This window comes from Sinocyclocheilus grahami, unplaced genomic scaffold, assembly GCF_001515645.1.
Source record: "Sinocyclocheilus grahami isolate Dianchi unplaced genomic scaffold, SAMN03320097.WGS_v1.1 scaffold203.1, whole genome shotgun sequence".
In the NCBI taxonomy this organism is placed as follows: domain Eukaryota; kingdom Metazoa; phylum Chordata; class Actinopteri; order Cypriniformes; family Cyprinidae; genus Sinocyclocheilus; species Sinocyclocheilus grahami.
The window spans coordinates 372,701-391,842 of NW_015505382.1; the positions used below are offsets into that span (position 1 = coordinate 372,701).

At 37.1% G+C, this 19,142-nt stretch overlaps 1 protein-coding gene across 1 annotated transcript; it reads left to right on the forward strand.

The window, feature by feature from the left end:
- The first annotated feature begins 3,252 nt into the window (after nt 1-3,252).
- LOC107595470 (3-methyl-2-oxobutanoate dehydrogenase [lipoamide] kinase, mitochondrial-like) lies at nt 3,253-12,426 on the forward strand. The gene is made up of 8 exons (XM_016285879.1): nt 3,253-3,735; nt 5,260-5,328; nt 5,705-5,815; nt 7,969-8,016; nt 9,233-9,352; nt 9,488-9,586; nt 10,432-10,505; nt 12,278-12,426. Exons 1-8 carry the CDS (start codon nt 3,505-3,507, stop codon nt 12,408-12,410), a joined length of 885 nt encoding a protein of 294 aa, XP_016141365.1. The 5' UTR covers nt 3,253-3,504; the 3' UTR covers nt 12,411-12,426.
- The last annotated feature ends 6,716 nt before the right edge of the window (nt 12,427-19,142 follow it).

Below are 19,142 nucleotides of genomic sequence, written 5' to 3' on the forward strand. Positions count from 1 at the left end.
CCTGCATGTAAGATAGTGAGCTTCAGCTGCATCTTTAAATATAACTATTAATTTAACCCATTACTTACAAGTAATTCAAACGACACCGTGTACCACTAGTAAAAACATGGTATTGCCCACATATCTATGATTTTGCCATAGTATACTTCTAAAATACTTGGTATTAACATAGTAACGTTATATGTCCTTTGTTAAAAAATGTTATATTCGATTAATTTCATTAGAAAGTTTCACTTCGGAATCGTGTCTCTTTGGAATGAATGCGCTGATATTTGCTTACTAATATTAATATCAATAAATTTCCTTGTCTGCAGCAAGATTTTAAAAAGTAGGAAGGTAATGTAAGTGATGCAAAGACGGATCGGAGAATGAATTTCATTAACAAATCGGCTAAGGAAGATCTTTTTTGTCATGTTTGATTTTGGTCTCTGTTGTTTTTTTAATTTTTTAAAATTTTCTTAACGCTTTATTAAATCAATGCCTCAAAAGCAAGAGGTATTATTACATATGCACATTATCATGTTAACATTAGCTGCCTGCCAGAGAGAAAAAGGGGGGAAAAAACGTTCTATGCAGGGCTTTGAGGCCCGCTCGCGCTTTGTGACGTCACAGTGCAAGCATGGTAACTGAGTATTTATTGACCGCTGCCGTGCGCTTCTACTGTCAGTGTAAAGGTATGAAAATAGTTCTAACTTTTTATCGCAGTTATGGTTTGTTTGCAACTTGCATATTTCAAATTTTACTGTTTCTATTTGCAGTCCTTGCACTGCTTCCAAAACAAAATAAGCAAAAAACAACATGTTAATATGCTGTGTATCACAATTATCCAGTGATAGAGGCTAACTTAAGCTAAACTTCTCGACTTATTTCTCTCGTATTTGTTTTTCTCCTTTAATGTAGCCGACTTCACAGGTCTAACGTTAACCAGAAGAAAACATTTTAAGAACGCCTCACCTTTTTACCTCAAATCTCTGGATATGAGAGACAGGTCGCCGTGATTTTGCCAAGTAAGATATGTTCCTGGATCAACATCTTTTGTTGATCCTGGATAAACATTACTGTCCAAAAATATAGACTAAATCCAATCCCTACCCATAATTTATTCCTAAAATCAGTGTGAAATGATAGCTGATTAACAAGGGTGTAGAAGCACCTAACCCTGATCTTAAGCCTAAAACGGATATTTCCTGTAAAGTTATCCCTCAATTTTTTGCATCATCTTTTGCTCACATCGGTGCAAGAGTGTTTTCCCACTCATGTTCGAGTCATCTGTGTTTTATACTTGCGCATTCATGTCTTCTCATATTGGAGGACCCCAGTGGAGCCAAAGTGTTGGGAGTGTGTTCGCTACATCTTCTATTTCTTGTCTTCATCTCATTTATGTGAATTTTTCTATTTCGAATTTTTTTTGCATCTTCTTTTGCTCACATTGGCACAATTTTCTTGTCGTCTTTGCCTCATATCGGAACGAGATAATTCTCTCTTTTTATCAAGGAATAGAATAGAAAAACTAAATATTGCAAATAAATTAATTTTGAGTTTAATCAGTGTCTTTGTTATTTTAATTGTGAATTGTCATGTGTTTGTTACACATTCTGAGCTGTGAAATGAAAAGGCTAGTTCATTCGGCTTTTGCATAAGTTCATTTTCAGTTTTGTTATTCTTATGTTTTTTCTATAACCCGATTAAACTCAGCCCAGCAGAGTTGTGTGCCCATACACAATTGAATTAAGAATGTCTATTGAATTCTAATTAAAAACATAAAAAATAAAATAAAATGCAAATTCCAACTGTTGCTGAGCTTGCTGCTCATAACATATCCAAGATTTATGTGGTGAGGAGGCAGCAAAAATGCAATGAAAAAAGTTGTATTTTAACTAAATAAAATTTTTCAAAACAAAAAAAAGATTACAAATATTTCATTACATTGTACTATATCATTTACCAGTTACATTTGTTTTTAGAAGAGCTCCTAAAAGCTGTCATATGCAACTTCATGCTTGCCGTAAACATTACCATGTGATGTAATGAGTGATGTTACGCAACATGAAGCTTGGATGCATACAAAATCACATACATCCCTACTATATAGAAAAACAGTATATGACAAAAAAGTATGTCTGAAATCACAGTAAAAGAGTACCCGGATAACCTAATAGTTCCAGTGAGAACTATTAGGTTATGTGAAATGTGCATTCAATGGACACTTTACTATCCCATGAGGCCACAGATTTGTGAATGGCAGTGAAGCATTGCAGCTGACACTGGTAGATGATTTTAGGATGATGATCATGATGATTTTGGGTGGACAATTGCTTTAACTGGCTTATGGAAATGATTTTATTTTGAGTGCATTTTAGTTCACTTATTCCCTAATGATTCAACTTAGCCCTTGACATTGTGAGGCAAATTGTGTCACTGAACTATATTTTTAAAAGTGCTATTTCTATAGTCCTATGCTGTAGATTCCTTCTTTTAATTTTAATTAGGAGTATTTCTTTTACATCTTTCTCATTTCCCCTTGTGAACAACTTGAAGGAACAATTCACCCCCCAAAATTACCCACCATTATGTTGTTTCAAGCCTGTATGTCTTACTTTCTCAGTGTAACACAAACAGAGAAGTTAAACATAATGACAGTGACAGTCTCAGTCATCTTTCACTTTCATTGCAAATTTTTCCATACAATGAAAGCAAAGAGTAACTGAGATGTTTCAATAGCATTCCACTAAAGAAATACATCTAAACGGTTTAGAACAGGGCTGTCCAAACTCAGTCCTGGAGGGCCGGTGTCCTGCAGAGTTTAGCTCCAACTTGCCTCAACACACCTGACTGGAAGTTTCTATGCCTAGTAAGAGCTTGATTAGCTGCTTCAGAAGTGTTTAATTAGGGTTGGAACTAAACTCTGCAGGACACCGGCCCTCCAGGACCGAGTTTGGACAGCCCTGGTTTAGAACAACCTGATTGAGTAAAAGAAGAAATCACTTTTATGGGTGTATCACTTTAAGTATAACATTGCAGATTTTACCTCAATCTCCCCTAATTGCTAATGGGTGTTGATCATTTGAACAGAAACTTGAATTTATATCTACATCAACATACTTCAGAGCATAATATATAAAATAGTCTTGCTTTTTTAATGTTTCTTTCTCTTCAACATAATACATTTAATAGCATAATCTGCAAGTATTAGTCAAAGGAAGTACAGCACACCCTGTTGTCTGTCTCATTGTCCTTGCTGCGCCCAGTGCGCCGTGACTCACTGGCTTTCAGTTGCTGCTGTGGTCGTGATTACCCAAAAGCCCCGCCTCCTCTGCGCGCTGATTGGCTGAGCACAAGGGTCTTCAGATAAACACCAAAAGAAACGGGTATTTTCACATCTAGAGACGTGATGGTGCTAGAGACGCGCCGAGTGAATTCGCTCTATTGGATGGCGAGGTAGACGGATGTTTAAGCCACAGGCAGGGGATTGAATTTTGTTATTTGCGTTATCACAGAGTAAAAATGCGCGGTCGTGTGACAGGCCAGGCCATGGAGCTGCTGGGCAGCGGCGCCTCCAGGATCAGCGTGAGCAGGCTCTTTCTGTCCACACCGGCCAAAGCAGCCGCTCCGCTCAGCGACAGAAGATTTCGGTCCACATCGTCCATGTCCAGTCACACTGAGCTGGCTCGGGAGCGGTCCAAAACCGTTACGTCTTTCTACAACCAGTCTGCCATCGACGCGTCTGCCGAGAAGGTCAGTCACCATTTCCCGACAAGTTTCCATTAACTGCTGTCTCTTTACCTCCGCGATGTAGCAGTCGATACGCCGTGGTCTCCATCCATCATGGTTTGGATGGCCTGAGGATCCCACTTGTGTGGGTTAACGTTACTCGTGTTTTCACGAGCCTCAACTACACTTACAGTTTTTACGTTAACTAGTCTCAAATGTTTAATTTTAGTGGCCCAAGGGTAAGTTAGTATTTGCTGCCACATCCGGTGAAATGCCATTTAGCTCTTTAGCAGCTAATAACTCCATGATAAATCCCTCTATCGCAAAACCTAAAGATAACGCAATGACCATAAAAACAAAATACAGTGGGCCCCCAAAATAACTGATCTTTTCAAATTTTCATGGCATTTAATTAAGTATCAAACTTCACTTTCTGAGTATTTTTTTCCATATATACCAGCAAGTGGATGTATGGCATCAGTGCACTAAATAGAATGTTAGTTGCTTTGTTTGCCTTTTGTGCAAAATGAGTCTTAATAGTAAGATTATTATTTTGTAGTGAATGCTTAAGCTGTGTGTTGATTGCTGATATCTTACATCAAGGCAGATAAACATCTAATATTAGGTGTCAGCAGTTAAAGAGTCACGGGTCGCACCGAGGGCAGAAGGCTTCATAAATGTGCCAATCATTTGACATGTATTTTATTATTTCAAACTCTTGGTTTTATGTTAAACATGTGCGTCTAAAGATCCATCATGTTGTGTTAAGTCATGCTGGTGTGCACAGTATCCTTCTGTAACCTGTCCTACTTTGAGCATCTCACTGGGGGTCTGTGTTAGTGACTCAACAAACCCTATGTGATTACCACTCAGCCAGTGCTGCTTTTCTACTAATATGTTCATTATGAATATTTCCATAATTGAAACCAGTAAAAGGAATGATTTACGCAGAGATGGCGATTCTGTTATAATTTACCTTCATGGAACATTAACCCTGTAACCGTTTAATGGCTTATATAGTGAGGATATGAGGCTCGTACTCATGGAGGGAACAAAACACCTCCCTTATTATTTTATTTGATAAAACGCTGGATGAAATTCTCCTAACTTGTAATTCAATTATATATTTTTAACAGCATAGCAGACTACGTGCATAAAATGCTTCGCTCTAGCTCTCAATGATATGTCATAGTAAGATGATGTTTTGTGATTTTAAAACACACAAGAACCAATTGTGTCTTATGTTGTTAACCTTGTGAATTGAAAATATTAAATATAGATTTGTCCTTTGCTGCTGAACTCTCATGCACTCCCTTCACTTACACATAGGCCTATTAATAAATGTAACTATACCCATGAATCACTCCATGGATAATCACGTCTATAAGATACAGCTATAGCTAGATCCTATAAAGCTAAATGGAATAGTTCATATTTCTTTAACTTTTCCAAAACGGGCTGAAACCTTGATTAATAGACTATTCAAGTAAGTGAACACTTTTATAGTTCAAGTATATGCTATTTTTAACAGTAATGTTCTCTTCACAGCCTTCTGTCAGACTGACACCAGCCACTATGCTGTATGCAGGGAAGTCTCCTGATGGGCAACATGTCCTGGTAATTACACACTCCTGTCCTCTGTCCTCTGTCCTACATTTATCCCAACCCACATTGGAGCCGGTCTTCTAAAAACTAGTCGTTTGTCAGTACATAAACCGTGCTTTGTGTCTGTTTAGCATCATTATGTTGATTTGTCATGGGATATATCTTATTTAATTTTTTTTACTAGTAGTGTTGGTATTATGATACATTTATGGTGTTAAATGGTAATACTGTGATACTTTAATATATGTAATATTGCACATAATTAACATTTTCACATAAACATGGTACCTGGTCCATAAAGTACTTTTTACTTGGCATTGGAGAAATGTTCATTATGAGAGTTAATATTGAGTTCTAATGAAGCTGTGTGTGCTTTGATCCAATGCAGAGCAGTGCCAGTTATCTACACAAAGAGCTGCCTGTCCGTATCGCCCATCGCATCAAGGGCTTCCGCAGCCTGCCCTTCATTATCGGCTGCAACCCAACCATTCTCCAAGTGGTAAGTTCCTCTACATCTCTGTGGGATTTCTCTGCTATCATACATTGTTGTGATGGGTAGTGTTACCATCTCCCTTACAAGTTGGTTTGTTGGAGAAGCTCCCCCCTTGATACTCTCAGAGGGGATATTAGGTGATGAGGAGCTGGGGCTGGTTGGCATAGTGTTCAGACAGAGAACTGAACTGACCATGTTTGAGTCAATGCCAGTCTTATCAAACCCCTAGTGTTCTGCAGTGATGTCTTGCTGAGCGTGACTTCGCTTGAATCCCTCAAGCAGAGTCCTGGTATTGATTTTTGATGGACAGAAAAAGGGCTTTGTCAATACAAGCATGGGTATTATTTAGTGCAGAAAAATCAACGTACCTTTTCAATTCTTATCTCATAAAAATACACTACTGTTCATGTTTGGTGTCAGTAAGTTTTAGAGAAATTAAAATGTTTATTCAGCTAGGATGCATTATGAAAAATGACAGTAAAGACATTTATCATGTTAAAAAATATTTATAGTACACAATGTTCTTATTAATCAAAGAATCCTGAAAAACAAGATTCTTTAATCAATAGAAAGTTCACTTTCTTCAATTTAAATAGCATAACTATATTCAGCTGTGATTAATTCTGGATTGATTTCTGAAGGACTATGTGACACTGAGGACAATGGTGAACAATTCAGCTTTGCCATCACAAAAAATACATTTTAAAATATATAAATAGAAAACAGTAATTTTAAATTGTAGTACTATTTCACAATAATTAGTTTTTACTGGATGTTTGATCTAATAAATGCAGCCTACTACTTTCAATAAAATTTTAAAAGCCCACATTTTTTAAAAGTAGTGTATCTTTTGCACTCTTTTCAGTAGCCTAAGTGATTTGAGGTTGACTGACATAACTTTTTCTAAAACCATGTTTTTTTTATTTACCGCGCTGTCATTTTTTGTTTATAGTGAAAACTATAAATGATAAATAAAATTATTATAAAAAATAAAAAAAATTCTATTTTTACTATTCCAAAATTGGTGTCCAAAATCACATCCCACTAGTAAAAATATTATTATTATTTTTTTTTTTTTTTAACTTGAGCTGCATGAACTCCACATATTTGTGTAAAAACTGATGATCATGTTCATCAGGAATGGATGGTTTAAGAATAGTTACAGCTTTAAATTACATTTTGATTCCAAGATGTTCATACATCTTGGAATCAAACCAGTGTCGACTTTTGGATCACGTTGTATGATGTCCTGACCTCCTTGAGCTGTTCATCTCTACAATAACAAAAACATAAATAACTATAATGAACATTGCAGGCAATTCTCGCTTTCATGGTCCACTAACAGACAAAACAAACAGACAATCACCAAGTAATAAGCCCTCCCCTTTCTCCTCCTTATTTACTTCCTTCAGCAAGTCCTCCTCCTGTGAACTTTTACCTACATCTGCCCCAGAAAAGAGTCTCGTCTATAGCTTTTGTTTTCTGAGCTCGCTAGTTGAGTTCAGAGGTGTTCAGAACAATTGAGTCTGCAGAATTAAAAATAAATGCTGCCCTGCAAAAATTAGTTTATTAATCAGTTTTTTTTTTTGTAAATGCATCTTCAAGTCAAATATCTTCTTAACCTACACTACCATTTAAATGTTTGAGGTTAGTAATACCCTTATTCAGCAAGCATGCATAAAATTAACCAAAGTAACAGTAAAGATATTTATAATGTTACAAAAAAAAAATTTTTTTTTTAAACATTCTTTAGAACTTTATCAATGAAATCTGATCCATTTCAACACTGACAATAATAAAGAGATTAAGAAAGTATTACGAAAAAGTATTAATGTTTTTATATATATATGTATATGTGTTTTGCATTTGCAGTGTATATCATCACAACCTTTGATCTGTTGAATGTGAAAATTGGCTAGAAGTCAGTTGCTTTCTCCATTATGGTCATTCAACATTCAGCACGTTTCTGTGTTTCCCAGTCACTCCTTCTTAATTTGTTCCTCGAATCAATAGAAGAATGTGAGCCATGCGCTTATAGAGGGTTGGTGAGGGGCCAGGAATGGGATTCGGGGAAGGCTGGGAACACCAGCTCTAGGAACTGCAACACAGCACATTTGTTACCCATATATTGTACTCATTCATTCTCTCTTTCTCCACAGCACGAGCTTTATATCAGAGCCTACCACAAGCTGAGCGACTTCCCAGCTGTAAGTGCAAGATGACCAAACCTCTACATATTAATTCATACACGGCCTAGTGTTGACCAGCTTGCAAATTTCCATAATTAAATCTGAAACCTGAGAGGCCTGTGAGTTTAGTGTGCTGATTGAGCCGCTGTAGAAGATCGTGTGGCGATATCACCTCTCACCAGTGAAACATAAGTCTTTGTTGACTGACTGACTATGTAAAATGCTGGCTCGTGAATATGGCAAATGTGAGTTCAAATGAAAAATACCTATGTTGCACAATATCTGCTAACTGGAAATATGAGACAACTGAAGGGCTTGCCGCAATTATTGTCAAAATTATGGCCCGCACCTTTTCATTCTGTTACCTTTGCCTGTTCCCACATTTTAGAGTAATAGTAAAATCATCCAAACTATGAAATAACACAAATGTACACTAATTCTGTACTACAAAAGTGGGGTTTTTAAGATTTAAAAAAAAAAAAAAAGTTTTTGAAAGGTGTCTCCTATGCTTATTAAATCTACATTTGTTTGATCAAAAACACTGTAATGTCAAATTGTAATATTGTAGTAGTGTAATTTTATATATGTAATTTATTCCTATGATGGCAATGCTGAATTTTTGAATACTTTGTCAATAGTATAGTGTACACTACAAAAGTGGGGTTTTTAAGATTTAAAAAAAAATTTTTTTGAAAGGTGTCTCCTATGCTTATTAAATCTACATTTGTTTGATCAAAAACACTGTAATGTCAAATTGTAGTAGTGTAATTTTATATATGTAATTTATTCCTATGATGGCAATGCTGAATTTTTGAATACTTTGTCAATAGTATAGTGTAGGAGCTTCATCTCCACTCTCTGAAATGTATTTTCCTGACCATCCATCTTTTTGGAATTCTTTGTAAGAAAATTTGTAGTCACAATTTATATTTCAAGCATTCAAGTGCGACATTTACATCAAAAGATTGTAAAGCTAACAAGAAACAAATTCATTCACGTGTATCAAAACCATTTTCTGTTAGCGTAAATGGATCCATGTATTTGTTTGGTAAGAAGCCACATAATTAGGGAAAATAACAGTTAAGATATGATTACCCAACCAGACTTTATTTATAATTTTAACTCTGACTGTAAATTGTCTATTACATATGAAAGTTTAACAATTAATATTATTTCGCTAACCTAACCAATATTATTTTTGCAAATATTTTTATTTGCAAATCTTTATCTTCAGATAAAAGACCAGGAGACTGAGGCTCGCTATAGCAATCTTGTAAAACAGCTTCTTGATGATCACAAAGATGTTGTCACCATGTTAGCTGAAGGATTCCGGGAATGTCGTAAACACATAACGGTAAGATAATCTTACTGTAGCAACTTTCTGCATGGTGCATATTATACTTTTATTTTGGTAATTCTCGATTCCGAATTCGTGAATCGGACCTAGTTCTTTCTTTCATTATTTATTTGTTACATTCTATTTGTTCAGGACGAGACTCTGGTTCGTAATTTCTTGGACACAACGTTGACGTCTCGTCTGGGCATACGCATGCTGGCCACACACCACCTTGCCCTGCATGAGGATAACGTATGTCCCTTGCTTAATTTTTAAGCACCACCACCATTTCTTACAGTATTAGTGTCATTTCCAGCAATTAGCGATGGATCATACATTTTTTTTGCATTAGATAAGTTCAGATGTGCTATGTACAGTAAACAAATCCATATTAGGAAACTTTCCAGTTCTTCTTTAAAATACCCATGAGCGCATGGACATCACAGCAGTAAGAGCAATGCAGTCTTCAGTAATGTGTCCAGTGACGTAAGTGTCTCCTGCAGGCAGCCAAGTGGACCACCAATATTTTCGCATGACCCACATGCATAGACTAAATATACAAGTGGAGACCCCCACCCACATCTGCTGTCAAATTACAAAGAGCCCTGTTGCAACATACAATATATTTGCTTACTTGTGGAGTCACTTGAGAGCTGGAATGGTTCAGGACAGGAAGCACATTTTCTTGTGGATTGCTGTCATTTAGTCATGCCTGCTGTTGTACAGATAAAAGCAGGTTGATTTATTAAGACTGAATTACTGGAATAAATAAAGAGTAGGAATTGTCTTGTTCACCTCTAACAAACTGAATATGTGCTTTGTGATGTTAGTGATGTTTATTACAAAATTTTGAAAAGGTAATCAAGAATCAAACTAGTACAGACTGACGCAAAAATGAGATTTTCTGTAGATTGATTCAGCTCATGAAAAACGTCCGAGCTGAACTATTAAAGACTCAAAAGCAGTATAAATGAGATCGCTTCCAGTTGGCACGTTTCTGCTGTAGCACGGTTATTACAGTCACATTACCCAGCATTAGAACTGATGCTTACTGTGGGATTTTGTTACTTGACATTTTGTTCTTTGCACTATTTCAGCTGGACTTTGTAGGCATTATATGCCGCCGCCTGTCCCCTAAAAAGATCATCGAAAAGTGGGTTGATTTTGCTCGGTGAGTGTGCTGTCCTTTTATCTTCCTTCTGTTTGCCATCTGCCTGCATCCTGTCGTCTGTTTGCATATGTGAGTGCTTAAGACTCTAGGAGTGTTTTAAGAGGTTATTGAGCTCTTTTGTTCTGTTATCAGCACAGTCAGCTCCATTTACAGTAGCGTGTGTGTGCGCTCTGTTTGCCCAAGGAAAGGGTCAAAGCCCAGTTCTCATTTGTGATTGACCAAGATGAGTGTTAAAGGTCACTGTTTAACTACTGTCTAACATTTGCTGTGGGAGCAAAACATGTATTTACTACTTCTACATGAGTTTAATGTGTCAACAGTCCAGTAATGGTTTGTAGATTTGGATGATGTACATGTGAACATTTCTTTAACTGTTTGCTACTGTTGTGAATTTATAGTGCCATAATTTCTTGCTATTATTCTGAAGTAAAAAAATGTAAGAAAATATATTAGAAATAGTTATATTGTGAAGAAATCTTAAGGTTTAATATATTTTCTGGTGAATACAGTTACTGCTTGCCATGATGAGCCAGCAAATGAACCAGCATAAAAAAAACACTATTTTTGACATTCAAGTCTTTACATTCGTCAGAGAACTTGAATTTTCATATCACATTTCCTAAAGATGATCCTATTCAGCGACTCAAACACTTTATCCGCTTATATCTTGCATGTTGTAAATTCTGCCTCATAAATCATCTCATGTAAGATGGTCATCGAAATGACTGATCTTACAGACGAACAAGAGGAAGTCATCATAACCCTCCTTTTTATTTTTTATATATATATATTTTTTTTCCCCCCCCATGTTTCCCCTATTGTCTTAGTTAGTTACTTTCCGTTTTTCTCTTCATCAGCTGGTTGAAAGTTTAGAGGCTTTTGCTGAAATGTCAGACATTCTTCCTGGTTATTTCTTTGTTGAAAAGAATCAGGTCACAGTGCAGGTTGTGTGCAGTATGCAGACACAAGTTTTATGAGGAATGTGCAATTGCTAAAGCCTCATACACCTGCACCATCCCTCTTATTTTACTTCACTTTTTCCAATCAGTTACTCATTCCTTCAGCCTACAAATGGACAGAATATCTCTGTATTCTCATTCTGATCTGAGACATCAGTTTCTCCTCCTCTATACTAAGCTGACTTTCAACCTAAAGTCTGGTGCAGTTTGCAGCATATTCTTCCCAATAATAATTTGATTTTATGTGGCTTTCATGTGGATTGATCTGAAATGATTATCTAGTTTCATTATCGATTAGTTGTTACAGTGCTAAAAACCGTTCTCTGTGGTCTTATGCAAGATTGGAGGTCAGGCTGCTCTGCTCGTCTCATGAGAGTCTGACAATTAATATGCTGCATCAGCAGAGCTGCCCTGTTCCTCTTCACAGTGGCATGATCAAAGCCGTCCCTCAAAGACCAGACAGAGACCACATTTTTCTGGCTATGAATGAGACGCTCTCTTTAATTAGTGTCAAATTATTTAAAAAATGGCTTTAGGCTAAATGAAATGCTCAAGACGGCAATTCATTTACCAGTACTTGCGTAACCTGGTGAGGCAGAACCAGTAGCATGTGCCTCATTTTCTCTATATGCAATTTTGCTTGTGTTTATGTATAATGCCAGTGTTTTGACCAGTTTATTTTATGTTTCTCATGATCTTAAAAACATCTCATTTTGAAGACTTTTGCTTAAATTTGGAAATAAATTGTGCTAAATTTCTTTAAAAGACTTGTAATGGTAGTGTAATGTCTTGATCTCCTCTGTTCCCCTCAAGACGGCTCTGTGAGCATCAGTACGGGAACTCTCCACGAGTTCGCATTAATGGCCATGTGGCGGCCCGCTTTCCCTTCATTCCACTGCCGCTGGACTACATCCTGCCTGAGCTGCTAAAGAACGCCATGAGGTAACATTCCTGTCACATATAGGTCAATGTGACACAAACGACACACCTCCCGTTCTACTATGCTATCTTAACTATCTAATCCTGTTGTGACAGTCAGATTTGCTGTTAAAGCAGTTGCTTTATTTGGACTGTGGTGAGTGTTGTCTTAGCAGCTGCTCATTTGGACAATATTGAACTTTTACCAGTATGACACAGTGGTATCTGTTGCTGCATGAACAGCGACCAAAAATAGATGTCTAAGCAATTTCTCCTGTCTTGTCAGTGCATGATGGGGTTATTGTAGTGTAACCATGTGTTAACACTATAGCCTTTGGTGAAACGCCAGGAAAAGCAAGTCGTTTACATTTCAGACACGTTATGCAAGAATTTGAGTTTGGAACTTTTCCTGGTTGTACAGGATTGCTGGCCATTCGATCTGAGGCGGTTATAGCAAGCATGGGTCATTGTGACCAAGCCATCAGATGCACTGAAGTTATGAAATGCCAAAAGCATTTCGGCTAAAAAGAGACGCAATATAGTGCCAGATATTATAGTGAGAAACCGCAATAAGTAATGCAAAAATGAAAACCCGGAGCTCCGTCCCTGTTTAGAGACTTTCCTCCTCTAAATCCTTATTGAAAAGGTCAAAGTGAAATAATATTAATTCTGAAAAAGGTTTAATGAAAAACGTTAAGGTTATTTGAAAGGTTTTGCATAACACATTTATCTTGATTTATGGTGTCAAACTCATTTTAAAACACAGGATTTTGAAGTGGCTTCACTTGTAATGATTCATTTAGCTGGTTATTTTTCTGTTACTATGTTAACAGACCTCCTGAACTTCTTTTAGCTTGCTTAGACATGCATAACTGTCACTGTTACTGATATTTTGTTTACCTGCTGGATGATAAAATCAGTGCAAGTATCTCATGGACTTGAGACTAGGCCCCGTTTTGACTTGACCAATAAGCAACTACAAACCAGTGCCCTAACAACTGCCCAGAATACACACTTGCCCATGTAATATATTTTAGAAAACCAAAAAATCTAGTTGAAAGCTACTATGATGAGGACACACTTATGAGGTCTTTATAATTGTATCCATAAGAAAGCTGAAGTTCCTGTTATGGGACCTGTCCTAGTATAGCTTCTCTCTCTCTCTCTCTCTCTGATATTTGCAGTCTTAGTAACGTTCATATAAGATCACCCTCACGGACTGCCTGCCAAGTTCAAGTTCAATGGTATCGTACAGGTTTTCTATGACAGTGGCAAACTATCCAAAACATTCTCTACAGATAAGCCTCTTAAAATGAGATAGAAACCTAAATTAAAAACCGCCAATGTTGTTTGTTCTTTTTTCAAAAGGAATGTTCTCTGGATTCAATACAAGTTCAGCTCTATCAACAGCAACTGACATGTTGCCGCCTATGGCAAAAAAATAATTCTGACTTGTTCCTCTGCTTTTAAAAAAAGAACGAATCATGATTACTTCATGATGACCGTCTTCAGGGAAAAATGTATTGCATTGGGATACAAATGAAAATAAATGTTTTAAATGATTTAAACTCGGTGTGGAAACATGAGACTAATTAGATTAAATTGTTTACTAACCATGTCTGTGCAAGTTCTCATGACTAAATAGGACCACTAAACTCTTAACTTTCATACAATACGTGCAAGTGTGAAACCGGAATGTTTACATGGAATGTTTAGATGCTCTTCATCTGTTATAGTACAACCACCATGAACATGGGAGTTTTTTGTATGGCAGAGAAATATTCTTTTATAATAAGCATAAAGAACTTTTAAGCCTTGGCTCAAATACCTCCAAAGCCCTGTATTGTGCTTGTCTTACAAATTGAGAGACATATGTCTGGTCTTGTTCTCATGGTTCTTTACGTTTGGATCAGACTCATCTTCAGCCAGTCACTAGAGAACGGCGTGTTCTTGGCAGAAGAGCAAGTCACAATTGGCTTACTGAGAGTGACCCAAGACACTACTATGATGAGGACACACTTATGAGGTCTTTATAATTGTATCCATAAGAAAGCTGAAGTTCCTGTTATGGGACCTGTCCTAGTATAGCTTCTCTCTCTCTCTCTCGCTGATATTTGCAGTCTTAGTAACGTTCATATAAGATCACCCTCACGGACTGCCTGCCAAGTTCAAGTTCAATGGTATCGTACAGGTTTTCTATGACAGTGGCAAACTATCCAAAACATTCTCTACAGATAAGCCTCTTAAAATGAGATAGAAACCTAAATTAAAAACCGCCAATGTTGTTTGTTCTTTATTCAAAAGGAATGTTCTCTGGATTCAATACAAGTTCAGCTCTATCAACAGCAACTGACATGTTGCCGCCTATGGCAAAAAAATAATTCTGACTTGTTCCTCTGCTTTTAAAAAAAGAACGAATCATGTTTACTTCATGATGACAGTCTTCAGGGAAAAATATATTGCATTGGGATACAAATGAAAATAAATTTTTTAAATGATTTAAACTCTGTGTGGTAACATGAGACTAATTAGATTAAATTGTTTACTAACCCTGACTGTGCAAGTTCTCATGACTAAATAGGACCACTAAACTCTTAACTTTCATGCAATACGTGCAAGTGTGAAACCGGAATGTTTACATGGAATGTTTAGATGCTCTTCATCTGTTATAGTACAACCACCATGAACATGGGAGTTTTTTGTATGGCAGAGAAATATTCTTTTATAATAAGCATAAAGAACTTTTAAGCCTTGGCTCAAATACCTCCAAAGCCCTGTATTGTGCTTGTCTTACAAATTGAGAGACATATGTCTGGTCTTGTTCTCATGGTTCTTTACGTTTGGATCAGACTCATCTTCAGCCAGTCACTAGAGAACGGCGTGTTCTTGGCAGAAGAGCAAGTCACAATTGGCTTACTGAGAGTGACCCAAGACACAGACTGTGAAACTCCTCGCATCCCTCATTCTTTGAGATGGTCCTGACTGCAGAACACAAGATCCAGGGGGCGTGGATGGATCCAGATCGAACTGTTTCGAACATTCATAAAATATTGAGCACCAAATCAGCGTATTAGAATGATTAAGGATCATGTGACACTGAAGACTGGAGTATTGGCTGCTGATAATTCAGCTTTAGGAATACATTTTTAAATATTTTATTTTAAATTGTAAATGCATTAAGACTAATTTCAAAAACGTTAAATCTAATTGACCTTAAACTTTTGAATGGTAGTGTATATGTAATAATCTAAGTCTCATAAAGTTTAAGTTCATTTTGACTTTGCTTCAAAAATATAAGTAATAGTTTTGTGCATCTTATTTATAACTAATTAAATCTGATCAGGTGTTGTTTAATAACAACAGTAACTTTCACTTTAGACTTGGTCAAAAAATCCTTGGTAAACACAAAATAAGTATAATGATGTTGGCACACATGAATGTTCACCTTTCATTTAACCGCACTGAATGGACCCTAAAATACTCACTCACAGATTATTTCATGCTGATTTTCATTCACATGTTCGAGGGAGTGAGTTGTTTACTCCGTAATTAATTCACATCCACTTGACCATTTAAGCTGATTTTCAGACTGGTTAAGAATCCAATAGTAATTTTTCATAGTTGTTTGATGAAATATATATGTAAATGCATTGCACAAGTAAATGGAACTGATTTGCCTAAAACAGCAGAGTGATGTTCATATTACTTTGCAGGATCTCAGACCGTGGCGGTGGCATTCCTCACAGCATTTTGGATCAGGTGATGGATTACCACTTCAGCACAGCTGAACAGAGCGCCCAGGATCCCCGCATGAGCAACCTTTTCAACAACATTACCAACAGTGGCCCCCAGTCTGGACCCATGCATGGGTAAGAGGAGCTAGACCTATGTGAAAAAGAGCACAAGCTCAAATTAAAAGCTGCTTCAAATGTTTGGTGCTAAGGTTGGGTTTTTATGTGAATTATTGATGGACCGTTTGTGATCATGTCTCTTTTTTTCAGTTGTAACATGCTTTTCACCTCTTCAAGAGTAAATATTTATGTCTTGTCCACATGCAGCAGCTGACTTCTGTGCATTCTTGCAAGATCAGTATAGTAGCTAAAGTGGTCTGCACTACATGATCTAGATTTAACCAGTTCGGTCTGGATCTGTAAGTGTAAAGTGTTATGCCGGCACTCCTCACTATGAGCAGTCTCAAATCACAATTACAGAAGACCAGATGACAACTGGCATCTTTTTCTAATTAAAGAGGTCATATGATGTTGCTAAAAAGAACATTATTTGGTGTTTTTTTTTCTCTCTCTCCAGCAAACAGTGTTTATAGAGATGTTCATGTTTGAATGGACATTTTTTTTTAACTCTTCCCCCACCTGCACATGTGGTCTTTTGTTCATTTTCTAAAAGGATGCCAACTTGTTTGAGACCCTGAGAGATCATGAAATTTGTTTACCTGAATTAATTTGACATTTACCCCAAATGGCAAAAGTTCTTTTGAAATACCAATTGAACTGCTGGAGGAGTTCACAATACACATACACAGTACAAGTAATCCGTAACATTTTGTCTTGTGATGTTGTGCCTGTGGTTTCTTTTCTCTCCTTTTGAAACGGTTTTCAAGAAAAGGAGCCTTCGTGTGTTTTCTGCTCATTATCTGTTGTCGAGAGCTGCAGATTTGTTGCCCCAGTTTGCCCCCTACTGGTGGAATCTGAGTATTGAACATACGGACGTGCTGATGATTTAGTGTAATGAATGATGTTCAGTAGGTTTTGGATTATTTAGAAGGACTAACATGCACATGTTAAGATGTTCCTTTGTTTATATAAAAGGCCAAATTGTGGCATGACGCACCCAGAATGATGTCAAGGATAGGATAATTTTATTGTATTTTGTTTTCTTTTTTATGTTGAGTTTGCATTACATAGATGCCAAACACGCCGGGTTTTTTTGTGTGTGATGGGGGGGGGCATTATAAAATTCTGGATGAGAACATTTGTGTCTTTTTCTTGATTTCCTTTTCTCAGTTGTTTGTTGGTTTTAAATTAATGCACTGGCACTGTTCGTATTGTGACATTTTCTGGTTGTTGAATTTTGGTGGACTGTGCTTCAAGTTAAGCATCTATGTGAACAGGACGGAAACTGACTTCATTTACTTAAAAGCTTCAAGGTAGTTTGGAGAAAAGCTTTAGCATAATTTGCTTGCGGATGCCACTTTGTATTTGTGGTTTGTAATAATTTTTGAGCCACTGTAGCCTGTTTTTTTTAAATTATTTTAATAATTGAATCACGTTCCAAGCTCTAGATTCTGTGACCAGCAAAAGGAGGGGCTTAAGTTGGCCCACGTATTGAACTGGCCAATCAGAGGACGCTTTCTGCCTGTCACTCATTTTGCGCTATGGGTGTCGGGTTGGTTCACATGTTTTTGGGGAAAATCCCGCCTTTATCAGGGTTTGGAGAGAGGCCAAAAACTGGCAAGACAAATCTGCAAAATGTGGTTTAGCTAAAAAAAATAAAACGTTAGTTAAAATCATGAATTGCGACGTAAACAACACTTTAGCTGGAAATGAAGAGGCATACCCTCATCACGTGATGCATTCGGAGAACGTAGGGGAGATCACGTGACAGCTACAGAAGCCTGATTCATTTCCACGAATCGGTTCTTTCGAATGGTTCGATTCAAGAACCGGTTCAAACAACTGATTCAGTGATTATTTTATCTCGGCACGTAATTACATTTTAACATGGTCCCTGACATCCTTGCGTGGCAGATTACCTGTTCTAAACGAACATACATGAACATCTTGCTGTTTATTGTGTTTTTCTATTACATTTTTGAACTAATGGTATTTCATGTTTCCCTTTTAGTTCTTGCAGCCAAGCTTGGGGTCATTAAGTCCTATATAATCTAAATATAATTTGTATTTACATTACGGAAAATTCATCATTGATATTAATACTCTGATTTCTATGGGCTGATGAAACTCAAATCATAAACATATTTCCAGTAGATTCTGCTTGTAACATTTCTGCATTTTGGCTCGTTATGAGTCATCGCAGAGACTGTTCTCGGTTCCAAAACGGTCTGGCTGCGGACTTGCGCTTGCACTCTCAGACACTAGCACTCTCAGACACTTGCACTCTCAACTGTTCTAAGAATGAACTTACCTCCTTCATGGTGTTGTATTTTGTTGGCTGTGTCTCTGTACATCTGTAAGCTTTCATTCTTGTCTGTTTGGTGTTCCTGTGGAATTGAAATAAGTTGACAGCCACGTTCTCATGAGCATTGTCATCTGTTGCCGCTAATCTGTGTGTGTGTATGTTGTGTTGTAGTGAGGACCGGGTCATTGAGCACTATAAGAAGCTAAATGGACAGTCCAGAGGCCAGGCTATCGTCAAGTAAGTAAAGAATATTGTCATGACCAAAACATTCTTCTAAGTTAGATGAACAGAAAGAATGCGCAAAGTCTCCTGTTAAAGGGGTCATCTGATGCTTTTTTTAAAGATCATTATTTGGTGTAACAGAATTAACAGAATATGTTGACATGAAAAGGGAAACAGACTTGAGTCGCGTGACAGATACCGTGATGAAGCTGGTTTGTGTGCAGTACACAAGCCACGGTTAAGACAGCTGCCTCCACTGTGATCTCTCTCTCTTACGCACGCACGCGCGCACACACACACACACACACACACACGATGCGCAAAACTCAGAACTAATAACAAAACAGTAGATGATTCAGAAGCGCCAGATTGTCATCGCAAA